Raw genomic sequence first — 15006 nt, forward strand, 5'->3', positions numbered from 1 at the left:
CAGTTGTTTCGAGAAATCTGTATTAACAGTGTGTGTAATCACAAAGGGAGCTGAAAATCTGTGTTCCAGAGTAGATCTAAATCGAAAGGTAGCTGAGCTGCGAGCAGAGGGCTAAGTGATGCCACATCTTGAGCTATTTGATCTGCCGTCTGTGAAGGGGCGACTACTGGTGCCTCTGTCCCGACGACGCGCTCAAGAATCTCCACTCCTTTCCGCTTCTTGCTCAATGAAGCGTGGACGAGCTGGCGGGCGGTTAGAAGTGCCTCCCTTGCCAAATGAGTGTCCAAATTTCGGACTACGAATTCCAATGCATCCATGGTATCTACAAGCGCTTCACAGCTCGCTGGTGTATCAATGACGAGAAGAGTGCAGACGAATTGGAAGACTGATCCCACAAGGTTCCACCAAGGCTGGTTTTGACTGACCAATCTTCTGGCAGCCGGCAAAGATTCCAGCCCAGCAGAGATGATATTTTCATAGTGGCCATGCTGAAATTTTGAATCTAGGACGCGAAGCCGACGATATATGCCCAAGACAAGATCAGTTTTTAATAGCACAAGAAAGTCGTGTTCAACAGCGATTTCGGCTATCTTATCCAAGGCTGAGAAGAGTTCCTGGCCTAACAGGGTGGTATCCCCTACATGCTGATTCGTAGGTAGCATAGTAATAAGACGGCAGAGCTGCGGTGTCAAATCTGTTCCACGATTTGTATGATCAATGTATTCAAGAACGCGTCGATTCACTGGTAAGATTGATCTTCCATATTCGAAAGCGATGAGAATATGGAGGCAATTTGCCACCTGCGCAATACGATTCATGGCATGAGAGGTCTCTGGATGAGGTGCGCCACTTCCTCCGGTCTGAATGGCTGATTCTGGAGCATGATGAAGACCGATCGCTTCCACAAGATGCATGATAGTGCAGCTGGCAAGCCATGTCACATGTGGTCGCCCTGTGCAGCGAAGGTAGAGTGTTCGTAGTATCCAGGCTGCAATCTGTTCAAGCGAAGGAAAACGACAGACATCAGAGTCCTCAAGGATCTTTTTGGCATGTAACATGAGCCACATTTCCGACTCGTGGTTTATACGCTCTTTGAACAAAGACGCTAAGGCAAATATTCCACAGATCATAGCTTCGAAAACCAATCCTTGCGACCGTCCATGCCAGTGCTCTCGGCATCGATTATAAGATAAGTCAGTGTCAATGAAACCAAAGACGGGGTGGATTGTGGTCGAATAAACATCAATCAAGCTTCTTGCATCATTCCAGGAAATGTGTTCTGCGACCTCGGATTGCACCGCACAGGGTGGCTCTTCCCGAATGCCCGTGTGATAGGCAAATGAATGCAGACGCGGAAGATTTGTTGCCTGAACCTCCAACCCAACGTAGAGCGGGAATGCAATTGATGAATATCTTCCCACGTACCGGGCCTTTGAAGGCTCCAGAACACCAGGGAGAATAGAAGCGCTGGCGTCTTGCGTCGAACGATCGTCCAGTTGACCTTTATTTGCATGTTTGGCTTTCGGCTCGTAAGAAGATTGAATGGATAAATTTTTGCGCTTCTGAGAAATATTTTGAGATGTTTCGTCATATTCACATTCATAGTCATATCCTTTGCAAATGTTACATGGAAATTGGCCGTCGCATTTCCTCTTGCGCCGTCGACATGGCAGACAAGCGTGCCTGGAACGTTGTCTTGCCGGAACAGATGGCACTGATGACCCTTTATCATCCAAAGGGTGATATTGCCCGCTCATTTCGAACAGTGACGGATTCCCAAATACTGTCCAGGAATCGTTCACCTTTGACGGTGTGAAAGGTGATAAGTTATGTGGCCTGCCTTGATACCTGAGGCAAAACACGTGACGCGCAGGTCCTATGTAGTCTCGTTTTTCTAGCTTGTACCTCTTTGTATTTAGTATTCTAATTTGAAAACACTATTTATTTGAACTTATTTTCCGTTGTATTCTGAGATCGTGACGAATTTCGCCAATTTCTGGTTGCCAGTATATACATAAATGCTGTGACGTTGTTGAACTCGAGCAGTATGAGGGTAACCAGCCGAGTTTCAAAAACAAATTCCATCAGGCAGAGTATTGGGAGCATGTAGACATTTGAGGGGAATTTAAGATACTCGGTATAGGCAAAGCTAGCAGACTGTTAGCTCAATTATTCCCGGAAAAATCGTCAAACCCATCATGGCTAGTACAAGGAGAAAAGCTTACCAGGCATACTAGCCATCTGCTTAAATAGAGGCGGAGTAAGACCAGCTGGATACACCGACTGACCAATCCATGCAGGCTCCAGCATTCGCGACTTGAGTTATATGGAGCTCGTCTGAAGTCAATTGCATTTCACCCTTGGACGAGTCGAAATTGGTGATCAAAGAAGCAACATTCGAATCGAAGTTTCCGCCCCTGCTGATTGTATCGCCGTCCTCGATATGGCCAAGTGGCTCAGTGCACTTAGCGTCGCTGTACCAAGTCAGGGTCCAGCCTGCTACTGTGAGGGGAGAGGCGAGAGCAAGAAGGGCGCTGAGACCATGCATTTTGGTGTTTGTTGAAATGAAAAGGAATTGGAATTGGAATTGGGAGTAAAGATGGATTGAATTGAAGTACAATACTCAATTCCAGGGAAATATTGTATCCATTTTATATGTGAATTTTTGCCAACGCCTGGATATCTTGTACATAGATTGGATCAGCGATCGGCGTTATTGCAGAAGGGGCGGAGTATTGAGTGCGAGTGTTTCTCCATCGCTCGCTATAGATCCACATATCCCGATGCATGTTGGGGGCCAGGAGTGAGAGCAGTGGATCTCGACCACTAGATTTCAGAATTTGAAGCATTCTCTGTGTAAGAAACACGGCTTGAGATTAGCTTTGCTCGCACTCATCCCATGCGCGAAGTGCCTGAGACGTTCAGATCTATACCTATAAATTTTTTTCTATTCCTATACTCTACAATCTATACATTGTCACTCCTGCCTATATCTGATGATACTACTAGTAGTCTCTTCATCATGATATAATGATTCAGCTAGGATTTTCAAAAACAGCCTGAAGACCAATGTATTACAAGATGGTCTCTATTTTCGCTCATCTCTCATTCGGAAAAACTTGAATATGCGAGCAGGAGCACTGTAAGGCAGCTTCAAACCCTGGAGGGGCCGAATCTGCAGTACACATGCTTAGTATGTACATGTTGTTAAAACCTACCCAAATAAGTAAAGCAGGTGTTACGATTTTAGCTGAGTCCACATCCACTGGGCCCGAAAAAGCAGTCCACATGCGGAGTACAACACATGAGTTCGCAGTATTTGCCTATTGTGGGTGGAAACGCAACAACAAGCACTGTAGAGTGTTCAAGTTCTGTAGTATTCAATGTAAAGAATACGAAAGCACATTCACTTCTTCCCTGCGTAAAGAACAATACGCTCCAATGAATAACTAGATCTATCTATACCTCACATTGGATATGCCAAGGTTATTGTGATTTACACTACAAGTATTTGACCACTTGACGACCACCAATATAACATACAAACGAAGAGCGTGTAGTAAAAATCCCCGATTTTTTGTAGACTCTTTAATGTATACCCTTTGAGTGGGAACTAAATGACCGAGACTTGTGTGCAACTTCTTGTACTCTGTACTCTTGAAGTTTCCACCATCTTTGGCGGCCATCCGACAATTGAACAATAACGATCTAATCCATATCGATTTATTCTCGCAATACAAGCGACGGACTTTTACTCGAAGAATTGAAATATATTGGTCGAATATATATCAGAGACAAATTATCCAAATGTCCATAGTCCATGATTGTATTGCGGCGAGTACGGATTATTTTTCGCCGAGTTGCTTTGAACGCGACGCGAAAATCCCGCAGGGGCAAGACTTAACGCCAACTTGAACATCTAAAGGATTTCCTTTTTCCCCAACCCAATTACATCCTCACGAGAAATAAAACAATAATTGTTGAATTCACCAATATGTCATGCGACAAATGCAACTCCGATGAACCTACAACAAAACGTGGTCCCGACCATGATGGGCATTATCCACAACGCTTGTCCCAATTAGCCATCACGTTTCTTCCTGAAGGATCCGCGTTGCTTTCATCTTCGTGTTGTTGGCTACCAGTACGTGACTTCTGCCGCAAAATTGAAGGTCGTAGATACTAATTTCTTAGACAATCTTGGACTTCCTCTTTGCGGGTTCGGTCGCCGTTAACATCAATCTACTGCGATATCTGTGTCTGGCAATCTCCTGTCTGGGTATCATCTGGGGCTTGTGGCGCGAGGGTCTTACGCGGAGGATGATATGGCGAAGCTTGATTTGTGGCGCATTGCTGGCTTGGGCGCAAGTCAATCATGGAGGAAAAGTGAATGGAGGGAAAGTCACTGGCACTACACAGCATAGTTGTCACTGAACCGCCTCGAGATGAGCAAAGTCGATCAATAGGTCACCTGTATGTAAGCATTCTGGATGACTCTTTAACTTCGTACGCCAGATTGGGCGAAGTAGTACTTGTATTACGTTTTGATATTCAAACAACTGCTATCTGTACCTTCACCTCCGATTCTTTTTCTGGTAGGTCGGCAAGGAGAAGACTTAAAAATTCATGATCTTGAAGTTTTGGTAACAACGTGCTAATATTTATTAAAAATTGCTTGGCGACTTAATGAAAACGCTAGCTATTATGTGAAAAGCTCAGGGGGCATCAAAGATCCATCCACTTGATGATTGGCTTGATTACCTTACCCTTGTGTAGGTCTTCCAATGCTTGCTCTAGAGAATCTGCGTTGTAGATTTGAGCCAACTTGTCGACTGGGAATTTTCCTTGTTGATACCATTCGACTAATTGGGGAATAAGCTAGTAAGTCTGTTAGCGAATAGAAAAATCAAAAATCAATATACAAAAAGGGCTTGTGTTACCTTGGCAGGATTTGAAGAGCCTTCAATAGCGCCGACGATTCGTTTGCAGTTGATCATGAACTCCAGGGGGTCGATACGGAGCGATGACCCGCCAGGTGCAACTCCCACGATGGCAAGAGTTCCTTCGTGATCTAATGCTTTCACGGCAGATTCAAGCAGGGGCACAACACCAGTCGTATCAAGAATATGGTCCGCTCCACCAGTGAACATGTCACGAAGTCCTTGATCGAGCGACTCGACTTTCTTCGTGTTCAGAGCATGTGAAGCACCTAGAGACTTAGCTAATTCAAGTTTCGCATCAACGATATCTACCGCAATAACGTTCTCGACCCCCTGGGCCTTCGCAGCTAGTAAAGCAGCGATTCCGACTGCACCCATTCCTAGGATAGCAAATCGGGATGTTGGTTTAGGCTTGAGTACATTGAGGACGGTACCAGCTCCAGTGAGATATCCACAGCCGAGAGGAGCAAGCCATGATAACTCGAGCTCTGTGACGTTAGATGGAACCTTGACGACTGATGTGTCTCGTACGATAGCCAATTTGCTCATCGAAGACTGTCCGAAGAACTGCCCTCGGATAGGCTGACCGCTTGTAGACTTAATAGGAGAATCGGCGGCGGATATTCCCCGTGCGCCACCAAAATTGATGGCAGTCATGCTGCGGCAAAAGCCATTACGCTCTTCAGAACAGGTAGAGCAGTCGTTACATGATGTGAAACTGAGGAGGACTAAATCGCCCTCGCGTAAAGTCTTATCTTTCACATCACTACCGAGACGACGAATGACACCGGCGCCTTCATGACCCAGTACAGCGGGGTATTCACCAACAGGAATCGCACCTTGCTGAACAACAATGTCCTGTATAATTCAGTTGGATTAGAAATTTAAATGATGTGATCGGCGATATCAAGGAAGTACACGCCAGTGGGTCTTACAGTATGACAAAGGCCCGTATACTTCATTTCGACTAGGACTTCATTGCTTCGGACTTCATCCAGAACTACATCGCTAAGAACAAATGGTGAATTCGGCTCCTTTACCACAAATGCCTTCGTAGGGATCTGCTTTTGAGGGATCTTGGTAAGGGTTGCGGATACCGTCATTGCGAATAACGATGGTATAGTTCATAAAAATAGAAAAATAGATCTGACGGTCGATTTTGATGATTAATTTTTGGGGACCATGGGGACAGGATCTTTTCTTTATAGCATTGGATCTCGATCGAAGAGATGCAAATCTTGTTCCGGCTTTGAGGAACCATTTGCGGGTCTTTTCCCCGCAGAACCGATAAATCGGCGCTGTTCCCCACAACCCCGCGACTTCGGGGACGAGATTCGGTAGATCGGGAGGGAGGAAAGATGGTCGACCTGCCGCAGCGCAATTCCGTTTTCTCCACGTTTTTCGAGGTCTTCTTGAACTATACGCCAGCCAAAACATATAGACTTTGCTTCAATTTTGAGAACTCTCTTTGTATTATAGTAGAGTAAGATATTGAATGCCGAATTCAAACCCCGTTCTGCGACACTGTCCGCTTCACATTGTAAAGCATCGACAATGATCTTGTGGTTCAAAAAGAAATCTATGATAGATATTATACATGTGAGGTATCTTATGCTAATGCAATATAATTACAATTGATCCAGACTTTTCTTCAGATCTGATCCTTCCTCTTCTTTGCCAACTCGGAGACTGCCAGCGGTGTTCGCAAGAACATCTCCATGAGTAGGGCTGCAGCCACGCTCACATTCAGGCTATCAATACGAGCAGGATCGGACCGCGCACCAAGCTCGGCACTATGACGTGCTCCCGGGATACTGACTATGGCATCCGCATGTGACTTTATATGTGTACTGAGTCCTGACGCCTCGCTTCCCATCATGAGAACACTAGGTGCTTGCGAGACAGGGAGAGCACGAGATTCCGACTCATTTGTACCAGTGCCCCGGCCGATATACTCAGCACCGGGACTGGGTGCATCGGCCGCATAGAAGCGCCACCCGTTGTTCTTTGAGCGTTGAATGAAATCAACCTCGTTCTTAACATGAAGAAGAGTCATGTTTTCAGCTGCGCCGGCCGAAGCTTTGATAGTCACGGGGGACAGAGGGGCGGAGTTTCGGCCAGCGAGAACAATCGCATCGATTCCTAAAAAGTAGGCTGATCGAATGATGGCTCCCATATTGCCGGGATCAACAACGCCATCTAAAAGCAAAGCGACGGGGTATCTTTCATTTGGCCGACCCTGCCCCGAAGGTGATTGGACGATGGGAATCCGGTCGTTCGTGCCATTTACTGCAGCTTCCTCCCGTGATTGGGGTGCAAGTTCAACTCGGAAGTGTTCTTCAGTCGCTGTGGGGACTGGGTGGAATCCGCGTACTGGGAGCTTTGGCAATGGCGATGCCTCCAGAACGCAACCGTTGTGAGGTCTTCCAGCGCTCATTTTGTCAAGTAGACGATCCCAGCCTGCAAAGGCAAGCTTTGTTTCAATATTCTTAGAGAGGGCAAGTTTGCGGAGAGCCACCTTAGTAGGATTGAGATCTTCGCCAGCAGCTTGATAGAGGTAAAGCTTGTATAATTGGCGTCTACTGCACCGAAGCGCCGCCTCGACAGCGCCCGTGCCGTAGATGAATTCTGATGCCGGTGTGCTATATGGTACTGAGTCGGGCACCTTGACATGCTCCTTCACTCGCTCCGGCATTCCCTCAGTAGCCCTGTGAGCTCGAGACTTGCTTGGGCCTTTGGCTTTTTCTGACGGAAGAGGCATTCCTCGCATACCCCCAATGCGTGATTCTTTCGATTCTCGGTGTCCGCGGGGTTGTTGATCTCGGACTGGCCGCTCAAAGTTACCGGTACGGATGAATGTATTTTGATCGAAGTTATCGCCGCGCATTTTGTTCCTGGGTCGAGAGGAGGGGGTAACATTATCGAACATGTCGTTTTTGGTCCTGCTGAAAGTTTTCTTCTCGCTTTGGTATCTCGGGGAGATATCACGCCTGTTTTGATTTAGCCATTCCCGATCTTTGCGTGGTCGGCGGCCAATATCTTCGAGATCAGAGTCCCTGGCCGTCGGATTCCTAGGGCCTTGCGATCTGCGGATGCCACGTCCAATGGCAGAATTCAAAGATGCAAATCTGATGGAAGCTCCTGCCTGCGGGCTAAGCCATGCGATTGGCCTAGCCAGAGATTGAGCCCGACAATATCTCTGGGACATTTTGAAAATAAAGATGCAGAAGTCGAAAGCCACGGGACTCGGGATTTCTCATCGATCGACAAGTCGTGCCTTCCCCTTTCTATTCAAAAAAAAAAAAAATTGAAATCATGTCGTACCTTCCTAGCGTTATCACGATAAGATAGGAACATTATTTATCCGGGGATGGTGAGAACCTGAAACGTCATTGGCCGGACGATGCGAGTAATTTGACGCGAAATTGAAAGTCGCGTTTTCCACTGCTCAAGCTTCAAAAGCTCAGAGTTGAGCTGACATTCTGAATGTCTTGCCAATTAAGCTTTCATGTCTCTTCTGCTCATCAAACAACCTAGCTAAGTGATATCTCGCTTGCTTCTAAAATCGTTCACTCTCACTCGTTATCTCGCATTCAATTTCCCCGAAATCCTTCTTCCAACAAGTTTCGCCCTAATGACTTTTTGATATACTCTTCTCTCTCTCTTCTACGATTCATACTCTCGATACGACCCTCAGTTATCTCTCAGCCGACAGGAGCCTCGCGGTCGCGAGATCGCTCAGCAAATTGTTCGGCCCGTCCCAATCCAATCAATTCACCTCACGATCGACATGTCGCAAAACGATGACTGTATGCCCCCAGATTTGGAAGATCCCGATGTCTTGGTCTCAGGTATTACGGATGATTTGAGGAGCTTGCCGTCTTTGGAGGTCCCCCGGCAGCCAACCGAGCAGAACCTCCCGCGGAAACTCGAAACAGGAGCACCATCTACCATGGTCGGAATCGCCCTTCCGACAATTGACAATATACACGAATATGAATACCTCCCAGGCCATTCCAAGATTGATCGGATCTTGAGTTTGGATGCAGAGAACCCCAGGGGGGCTTTCTATACTGTTCGTCTTCGGAGTGGCGAGCGTACGACAGTATGATTTTCCTGCTTGCGAATATTCTCACCTGGTGCTGCATACTGATGCTCACGTTTTAGATAACCCCTCACCAACTTATGCAATACAAAAATGGCTCAGTGGCACTTGACCGATTCAACCCAGTTTCCAATTCCAACCCTGATTCCAGTTCCGATGGTGAAGTTTTGGTGGTTGGAAGCCATCCTAGATCTCGTCTCTATTCCTTTGGTGGGGATGGCGTATCCGAATGTTCAGATGTCAGCAGCTCTTACCATCGAAGAACCCGCCCTAAACTTCGTCGTCGCACTGCAAGGGGGCGCGGCCAATACACTTCGTTCTATCGCATTGTGGGAAGCGAAGAAAGTAGCGACCAAGAGGGGGCAAATCGACGACACTCATATGCAACGCGAAAGTCTGGAGGCATCAGAGCCATCTCTAATCTGTCGAGAACTTCATCGGACGGTGACTCAATCCCAAGTTCGAGGAAACGCCAATCAAGACGTTCCAGAAAAAGTCTGCGCGCAAACTTGCTTGAAAGACATGAAGATGATGTTTCTGAGGCTGAAAGTGATGGTCCCAAGCAACAGAAATATTTCGGTGCCAAGGAAGTCTTCCAGGAGGTCCCGCGTGATGATGAATTCAGATCGCGACATTTCTCATGCTGCGCTACTTGCAATTATTATGAAGATGATCCAGAAAAGGGACCTCTTGTCTTTTGCCAAGGCTGTAGCTCATCATATCACCAAGTTTGTCTGGGGCCGCGAGCCAGCCGAGATCATCTCGTCACGAAAATTGACGAGGGAAACTTTGTCTTACAGTGCCGCCGCTGCCTCGGTACTGCGAATGAAAAACATGATGTTGCTCCTCATCTAGGGTCCTGCGCAATCTGCAAGCAGAAAGGACTCATGTCACAACCACTCAGGCAACGATTGACATCCAAAGAAGAGCAGCAACAGCGCATCGCAAATGGAGGGACTGACCCCATCACGCCAGTTGACATGGTTCAGGTGAACAATGTCGACAATATCCTCTTCAGGTGTGCTAGCTGTCAGCGTGCTTTCCACTCGGAGCACTTCCTCCCGATGGAAGGAGACGGCGGGTCAGAAGTCCTACCGGATCATATCAAACACTGGCAATGCACTGATTGCGCCGCAGTCGTGAATGAGATCGACGAGCTTGTTGCATGGCGTCCAGTTGACACACATGCTAAAGGTTCAGCAGTACTCATCGGTGAGGCAGTCCCAGAAATTGAGAAAGAATACCTGGTTAAATGGAAGCAATTGTCCTATTTTCGCACAAAGTGGATGAGAGGAGATTGGGTTTGGGGCTTCAGCAAGGCCGCCATGCGCCGGGCATTTTACAACTCGCCCAAGTCTTTGAATCCCATCTGGACAAACGAAGAAGCGATTCCTGAAGAAAACCTACGAGTTGACATCGTTTTTGACGTGACTTATCGAGAAGGTACGGCGGAGGGAGATAAATCGAAACCAGAGGCAGTTGAAACAGCGTTCGTGAAGTATAAGGGCTTGAATTATGAATCCTCTGTTGTGGAGTCACCCCCTGAGCCAAGTGATACTGCCAGATGGGAGGATTTCAAGGTCGCTTTCTCCGATTGGCTATTGCGCGACACCATTCAGCCCCCGGATAGGCGCAAGCTAGAGCATCGCTTATCCAAAGCTCGTCGGCAAAATTTCGAGCAAGATCTTGCCTTGCGAACACAGCCTGAGCTTGTGACTGGTGGCGAACTTATGGAATACCAAATGGATGGACTGAACTGGCTATACTACAAATTCATGAGGAGAGACAATGCTATATTAGCAGATGATATGGGTCTTGGTAAGACCGTCCAGGTGATCAGTCTCTTCGCCACCCTCATTCAAAGGCATCAATGCTGGCCCTTCCTGGTGGTTGCGCCTAATTCTACCGTTCCCAATTGGCGCCGCGAGATCAAAATGTGGGCACCCAACGTGCGTGTCACGACATATTATGGATCGGCATTTTCGCGTCAAACGGCCAAAGACTACGAGATGTATCCTGATGGGACCCGGGATCTTAGATCACATGTTGTCATTGCTTCCTACGAGAGTATGGTAGACGATGATGCCAAGGCGAAGGTATTAAAGAAGGTAAACTGGGCAGGCCTGGTTGTTGACGAGGGACAACGTCTCAAAAACGACAAATCTCAACTTTATGAATGCCTACGTCGCATGAAATTTGACTTCAAGGCCCTTCTTACCGGGACGCCCCTCCAGAACACTATTCGGGAGCTATTCAATCTACTTCAGTTCATCAATCCTGAGTTGGATGCCGAATCTCTTGAGCAACAATACGGTGACCTGAACAAAGAAAGGATTGGTACTCTTCACGAGATGATTCGGCCATGCTTTTTACGTCGAACCAAGGCCGAGGTCCTGCCATTCCTGCCACCGATGGTACAAATCATTCTACCCGTCACGATGTCTGTTGTGCAGAAGAAACTTTACAAGTCAATTCTCGGGAAGAATCCTGGGCTGATCAAATTGATCTGCAAAAAGCAGCCGGGTCAATTGAAGAAGGCCGATCGGCACAATTTGAATAACATTCTGGTTCAGCTTCGAAAGTGCCTTTGTCATCCCTACATTTATAACAAAGATATCGAAGAGCAAACACATGATCCCTCGATAGCCCATCAACGTTTGGTCGAGGCGTCTGGAAAGCTTCAGCTCTTGAATATCATGCTACCAAAGTTGCGCGAGCGCGGGAACAGGGTCCTCATCTTTAGTCAATTCCTAGAGAACTTGGACATCGTTGAAGATTTTTTGACCGGCCTTGATCTGAAGTACTGCCGCTTAGATGGAAGGTTGACATCTCGACAGAAACAACAGCAGATCGACAACTTCAATGCTGACGATTCACAATACTTTGCATTCCTTCTATCCACTCGCTCCGGTGGTGTCGGAATCAATCTTGCTACTGCAGACACGGTTATTATCATGGATCCGGATTTCAACCCCAAGCAAGACATGCAAGCTCTGTCCCGTGCTCATCGAATTGGTCAAAAAAATACCGTCTTTGTGTTCCATCTCACGACAAAAGCTTCCGTGGAAGAGAAGATCATGCAGAAGGGAAAGAAAAAGCTGGCGTTGGATCACGTTCTTATTGAGCGCATGGAGGCAGATGAAGACGAGGAGGATTTAGAGTCAATTCTCAGACATGGAGCCCAGAATCTCTTCGACGACGATGATGCTGCCCAGGTCCATTACGACGCTGAATCAATAGATAAAATTCTTGATCGCAGTCAGATCGAAAAGGCAGAGCAGGTTGCTGGCGAGCAATCCAAAGGGCAATCCGATGCGCCAAAATTCAATTTCGCGCGCGTTTGGCAGAATGATCGAGGTACATTAGAGGAGGTCACTGAGACGGAAGATTCAGCTGCCGATGACGCTGTCTGGGAGAAAATATTGCGCGAGCGTGAACAAATTGCGATGGAGGACTCTTTCCGAAAGACCGAGGGCCTAGGACGAGGCAAACGTAAACGCAATACCGTCAACTATCAAACCATCAGAGAGGAAGAGGCCCAAGGCATTGATGGCATTGAGTCGTCCCCAGTCAAGATTCCCCGGGGCAGTCAGAGCGATAATGAATTCCAGAATGAAGACAACGCCGAGGCATCCGATACCGAAAGCGAGGCGAGTGGCATGGAAATCGACAATATGGAACTTGATACTCCGCCTCCGAATACCAAAACCCGTCCGTTTGTGCGAGCTCAGCTACCCCCGCTACCCGTGAGTGGCGATGGTGCCCAAGATACTCGACCCCCATGCATTGTATGCAAGAATCATCATCCCATTGGTCGCTGTCCGTTGAAATTGGCAGGTGTTGAGCATTGTCCGCTCTGTGGCTTGGCGCACTTTGGCAAGAACAGAAACTGTCCGCATCTGCATAGCGAAGTTCAAATCAGACACATGATCAGCGCCTTGCAGAGGAGCAATGAGCCCCCCCGAACAGGTCGCCAAAGCCAAAAGGTATCTTTATGGAATAGTGGGTGATCTTAATAAACGAGCGCGTAAGAAGGCCTTCCTGGAAGCAGGCCGACTCCCACAACCTTCGCAAATGGCTCCACCAAGAACGACATCTTCCATACATTATCAGTCTTCTGTAGAGACACAAGTTCCCGAGTCGAACTCGGAGACACATCAGATTAGGCCAACCTTCCCTGATGAATCCTATCGCCAGTCTCAGCCAAGTTATCCTTCGCAACCACATAGTCTGCCGTCCACGCATGCTCCGAATTTTCAACATTGAGATTCTCACGCATGAACACGCGCTCTGCTTTTATCCAGTATCGTCTTTTGATAAGGCCCCAATTGTGCAAGACAGGTTGACCCTAGTGGATCGGTGTTTTTTTTTTCTTTTCGTTTTTGAAGAGACCTACCTTTCATCGCTTTAGTCTAGCGTTCCTGGCTCATGGCGTTCTGATTATTTGTCGTTATTTTGATAGGATATGAGCAATGATATACCCCCTTCGCGTATTAGAATAGAGTATAACTATGACAATTTTATGGACCTCAGTACAGGTACAATCTATGCTTCTAATTTCCGAATACTATTAGTGTCACCCCATGCCACCAGAGCTACACAGTAGCAACCTCCCTTTCGAACCAAATTGATCTCATCTTCTACGGGGAACTGCTTGGAAGGAATAAATATTATCGGTATGATGAATTCAAGGCCCTGTGTAGCAGTGTACAGCAGGCAGAAAATTAGCTGTTCGATTACTACTATTTGGGGCCTTGCCTTGTGTTGAGCAATACTAGCCCGTGTCCACTGCCAAACTTAAGAGTTGAAGGAGTATTCGTCCCAGTTGTGCTATGCGAGAGGTCTTGGAGAAAGTAAGTTCTTATTCTTTTCCTTTCATTTTTCCTGGTAATTCCTTTGTTAGTCGCTAATCACTATGTATGCACATTCCAAGTTGTGGGGGTCTTGTTCTTGGCATGTCCAGTCAAAGTCCCACCGCCCGTGGTTATGTGCCAAGACGAAGTATGAAGTTTAAACTAACGACGTGTTGCCCGTACGTTGGCGAAGTCTTCTGGTCCTCGCCCATCATAAAGATACAAGACCATACCATTGTAATTGATTCTGATGTTTACTGATAAAATTCTACAGACTAAGCTCGGAATTGGTGCTAAGTGTTGTTAATGTGTCTTCTGTCGCATCAACAAATGATCAAGACAAACAAATATTTGTAGTGCCTTTGAGAATATGAACTAAGTTTCAAAATGTTTGAAATTTAGTTCATACGCAATAGCTCAGCTTATAGAACTTGATAAGGAGCTATTTCTATATAATTCTCTCTCCAGTCGTGCTCGACATGAGTTATTACTGGTACCTACTAGCAATTACTAGTAATAGATATTTTGGGAGTTAATATATATCGACAATGTGTGTCGTAGTCATATAAAAGAAAAACAATTTGTATGCCAAATTTCCCTCACAAATATCATGAGTCTGAATATAATATCTGCCGTTTGCTGTCAGCTGCAGAAAGCATTTATATATAATAGATATTATCATCCCGACTGGATATTCCCGGCAAGTACCCGGATCTTGAAGTTGATACTACGTACTATTATTCACGTGGCATCCCATCCTCCATCAAAGGCTACGTCTTGTGAGCCAAGCGACAATGGTCTCCGTCTCTTCACAGTAGTAGGAAGCTGATTGGATGGAATGGAAGCAGTCAAGCAAGGCAGCCACGTGCGTAGCGTTGTTGTCGGGTTGGTTCCTGTTGTCGCTGGAGGTTTGTAGGAAAGTTATGAGCATCTGCCATATCAAATTCCTCCTTCACTCCAGCCAATTTCTCCAATTAATTTGCCCAATTTCCAAAATCGGATCCGGAAAAAAACCCGTATTGCTGTTATCTGATTGGACCTTCCGAAATGATGGATGTGCTTGAATCCTGCTGGACTGCTGTGACTAGACGGCATGAAGTAGCATGGA

The 15006-nt window shown here is 46.7% G+C and overlaps 6 protein-coding genes across 6 annotated transcripts; 2 read left to right on the plus strand and 4 right to left on the minus strand.

Moving 5' to 3' along the window:
* Window positions 1-38: 38 nt before the first annotated feature.
* N7469_007979 (putative C6 transcription factor) lies at window positions 39-1757 on the minus strand (the record flags this gene model as incomplete). Its single annotated transcript, XM_056646897.1, has 1 exon — window positions 39-1757. One exon carries the CDS (start codon window positions 1755-1757, stop codon window positions 39-41), a length of 1719 nt encoding a protein of 572 aa, XP_056498448.1.
* A 488-nt stretch (window positions 1758-2245) lies between these two features.
* Window positions 2246-2548, minus strand: N7469_007980 (uncharacterized protein; the record flags this gene model as incomplete). Its single annotated transcript, XM_056646898.1, has 1 exon — window positions 2246-2548. One exon carries the CDS (start codon window positions 2546-2548, stop codon window positions 2246-2248), a length of 303 nt encoding a protein of 100 aa, XP_056498449.1.
* A 1446-nt stretch (window positions 2549-3994) lies between these two features.
* Window positions 3995-4434, plus strand: N7469_007981 (uncharacterized protein; the record flags this gene model as incomplete). The annotated part of the gene is made up of 2 exons (XM_056646899.1): window positions 3995-4144; window positions 4195-4434. The coding sequence occupies 2 exons, from the start codon at window positions 3995-3997 to the stop codon at window positions 4432-4434; spliced, it is 390 nt and encodes a 129-aa protein (XP_056498450.1).
* Window positions 4435-4725: 291 nt separating this feature from the next.
* N7469_007982 (NAD(P)-dependent alcohol dehydrogenase) lies at window positions 4726-6043 on the minus strand (the record flags this gene model as incomplete). Its single annotated transcript, XM_056646900.1, has 3 exons — window positions 4726-4878; window positions 4941-5798; window positions 5876-6043. The coding sequence occupies 3 exons, from the start codon at window positions 6041-6043 to the stop codon at window positions 4726-4728; spliced, it is 1179 nt and encodes a 392-aa protein (XP_056498451.1).
* A 548-nt stretch (window positions 6044-6591) lies between these two features.
* Window positions 6592-8148, minus strand: N7469_007983 (RNA methyltransferase, TrmH family; the record flags this gene model as incomplete). The annotated part of the gene is made up of 1 exon (XM_056646901.1): window positions 6592-8148. The coding sequence occupies one exon, from the start codon at window positions 8146-8148 to the stop codon at window positions 6592-6594; it is 1557 nt and encodes a 518-aa protein (XP_056498452.1).
* A 582-nt stretch (window positions 8149-8730) lies between these two features.
* Window positions 8731-13055, plus strand: N7469_007984 (uncharacterized protein; the record flags this gene model as incomplete). The annotated part of the gene is made up of 2 exons (XM_056646902.1): window positions 8731-9045; window positions 9108-13055. The coding sequence occupies 2 exons, from the start codon at window positions 8731-8733 to the stop codon at window positions 13053-13055; spliced, it is 4263 nt and encodes a 1420-aa protein (XP_056498453.1).
* Window positions 13056-15006: the final 1951 nt, after the last annotated feature.

The sequence above is a fragment of the Penicillium citrinum genome (assembly GCF_028827155.1).
Source record: "Penicillium citrinum strain IBT 23319 chromosome Unknown utg000007l:1.0-2040159.0:1.0-2041076.0, whole genome shotgun sequence".
NCBI lineage: Eukaryota > Fungi > Ascomycota > Eurotiomycetes > Eurotiales > Aspergillaceae > Penicillium > Penicillium citrinum.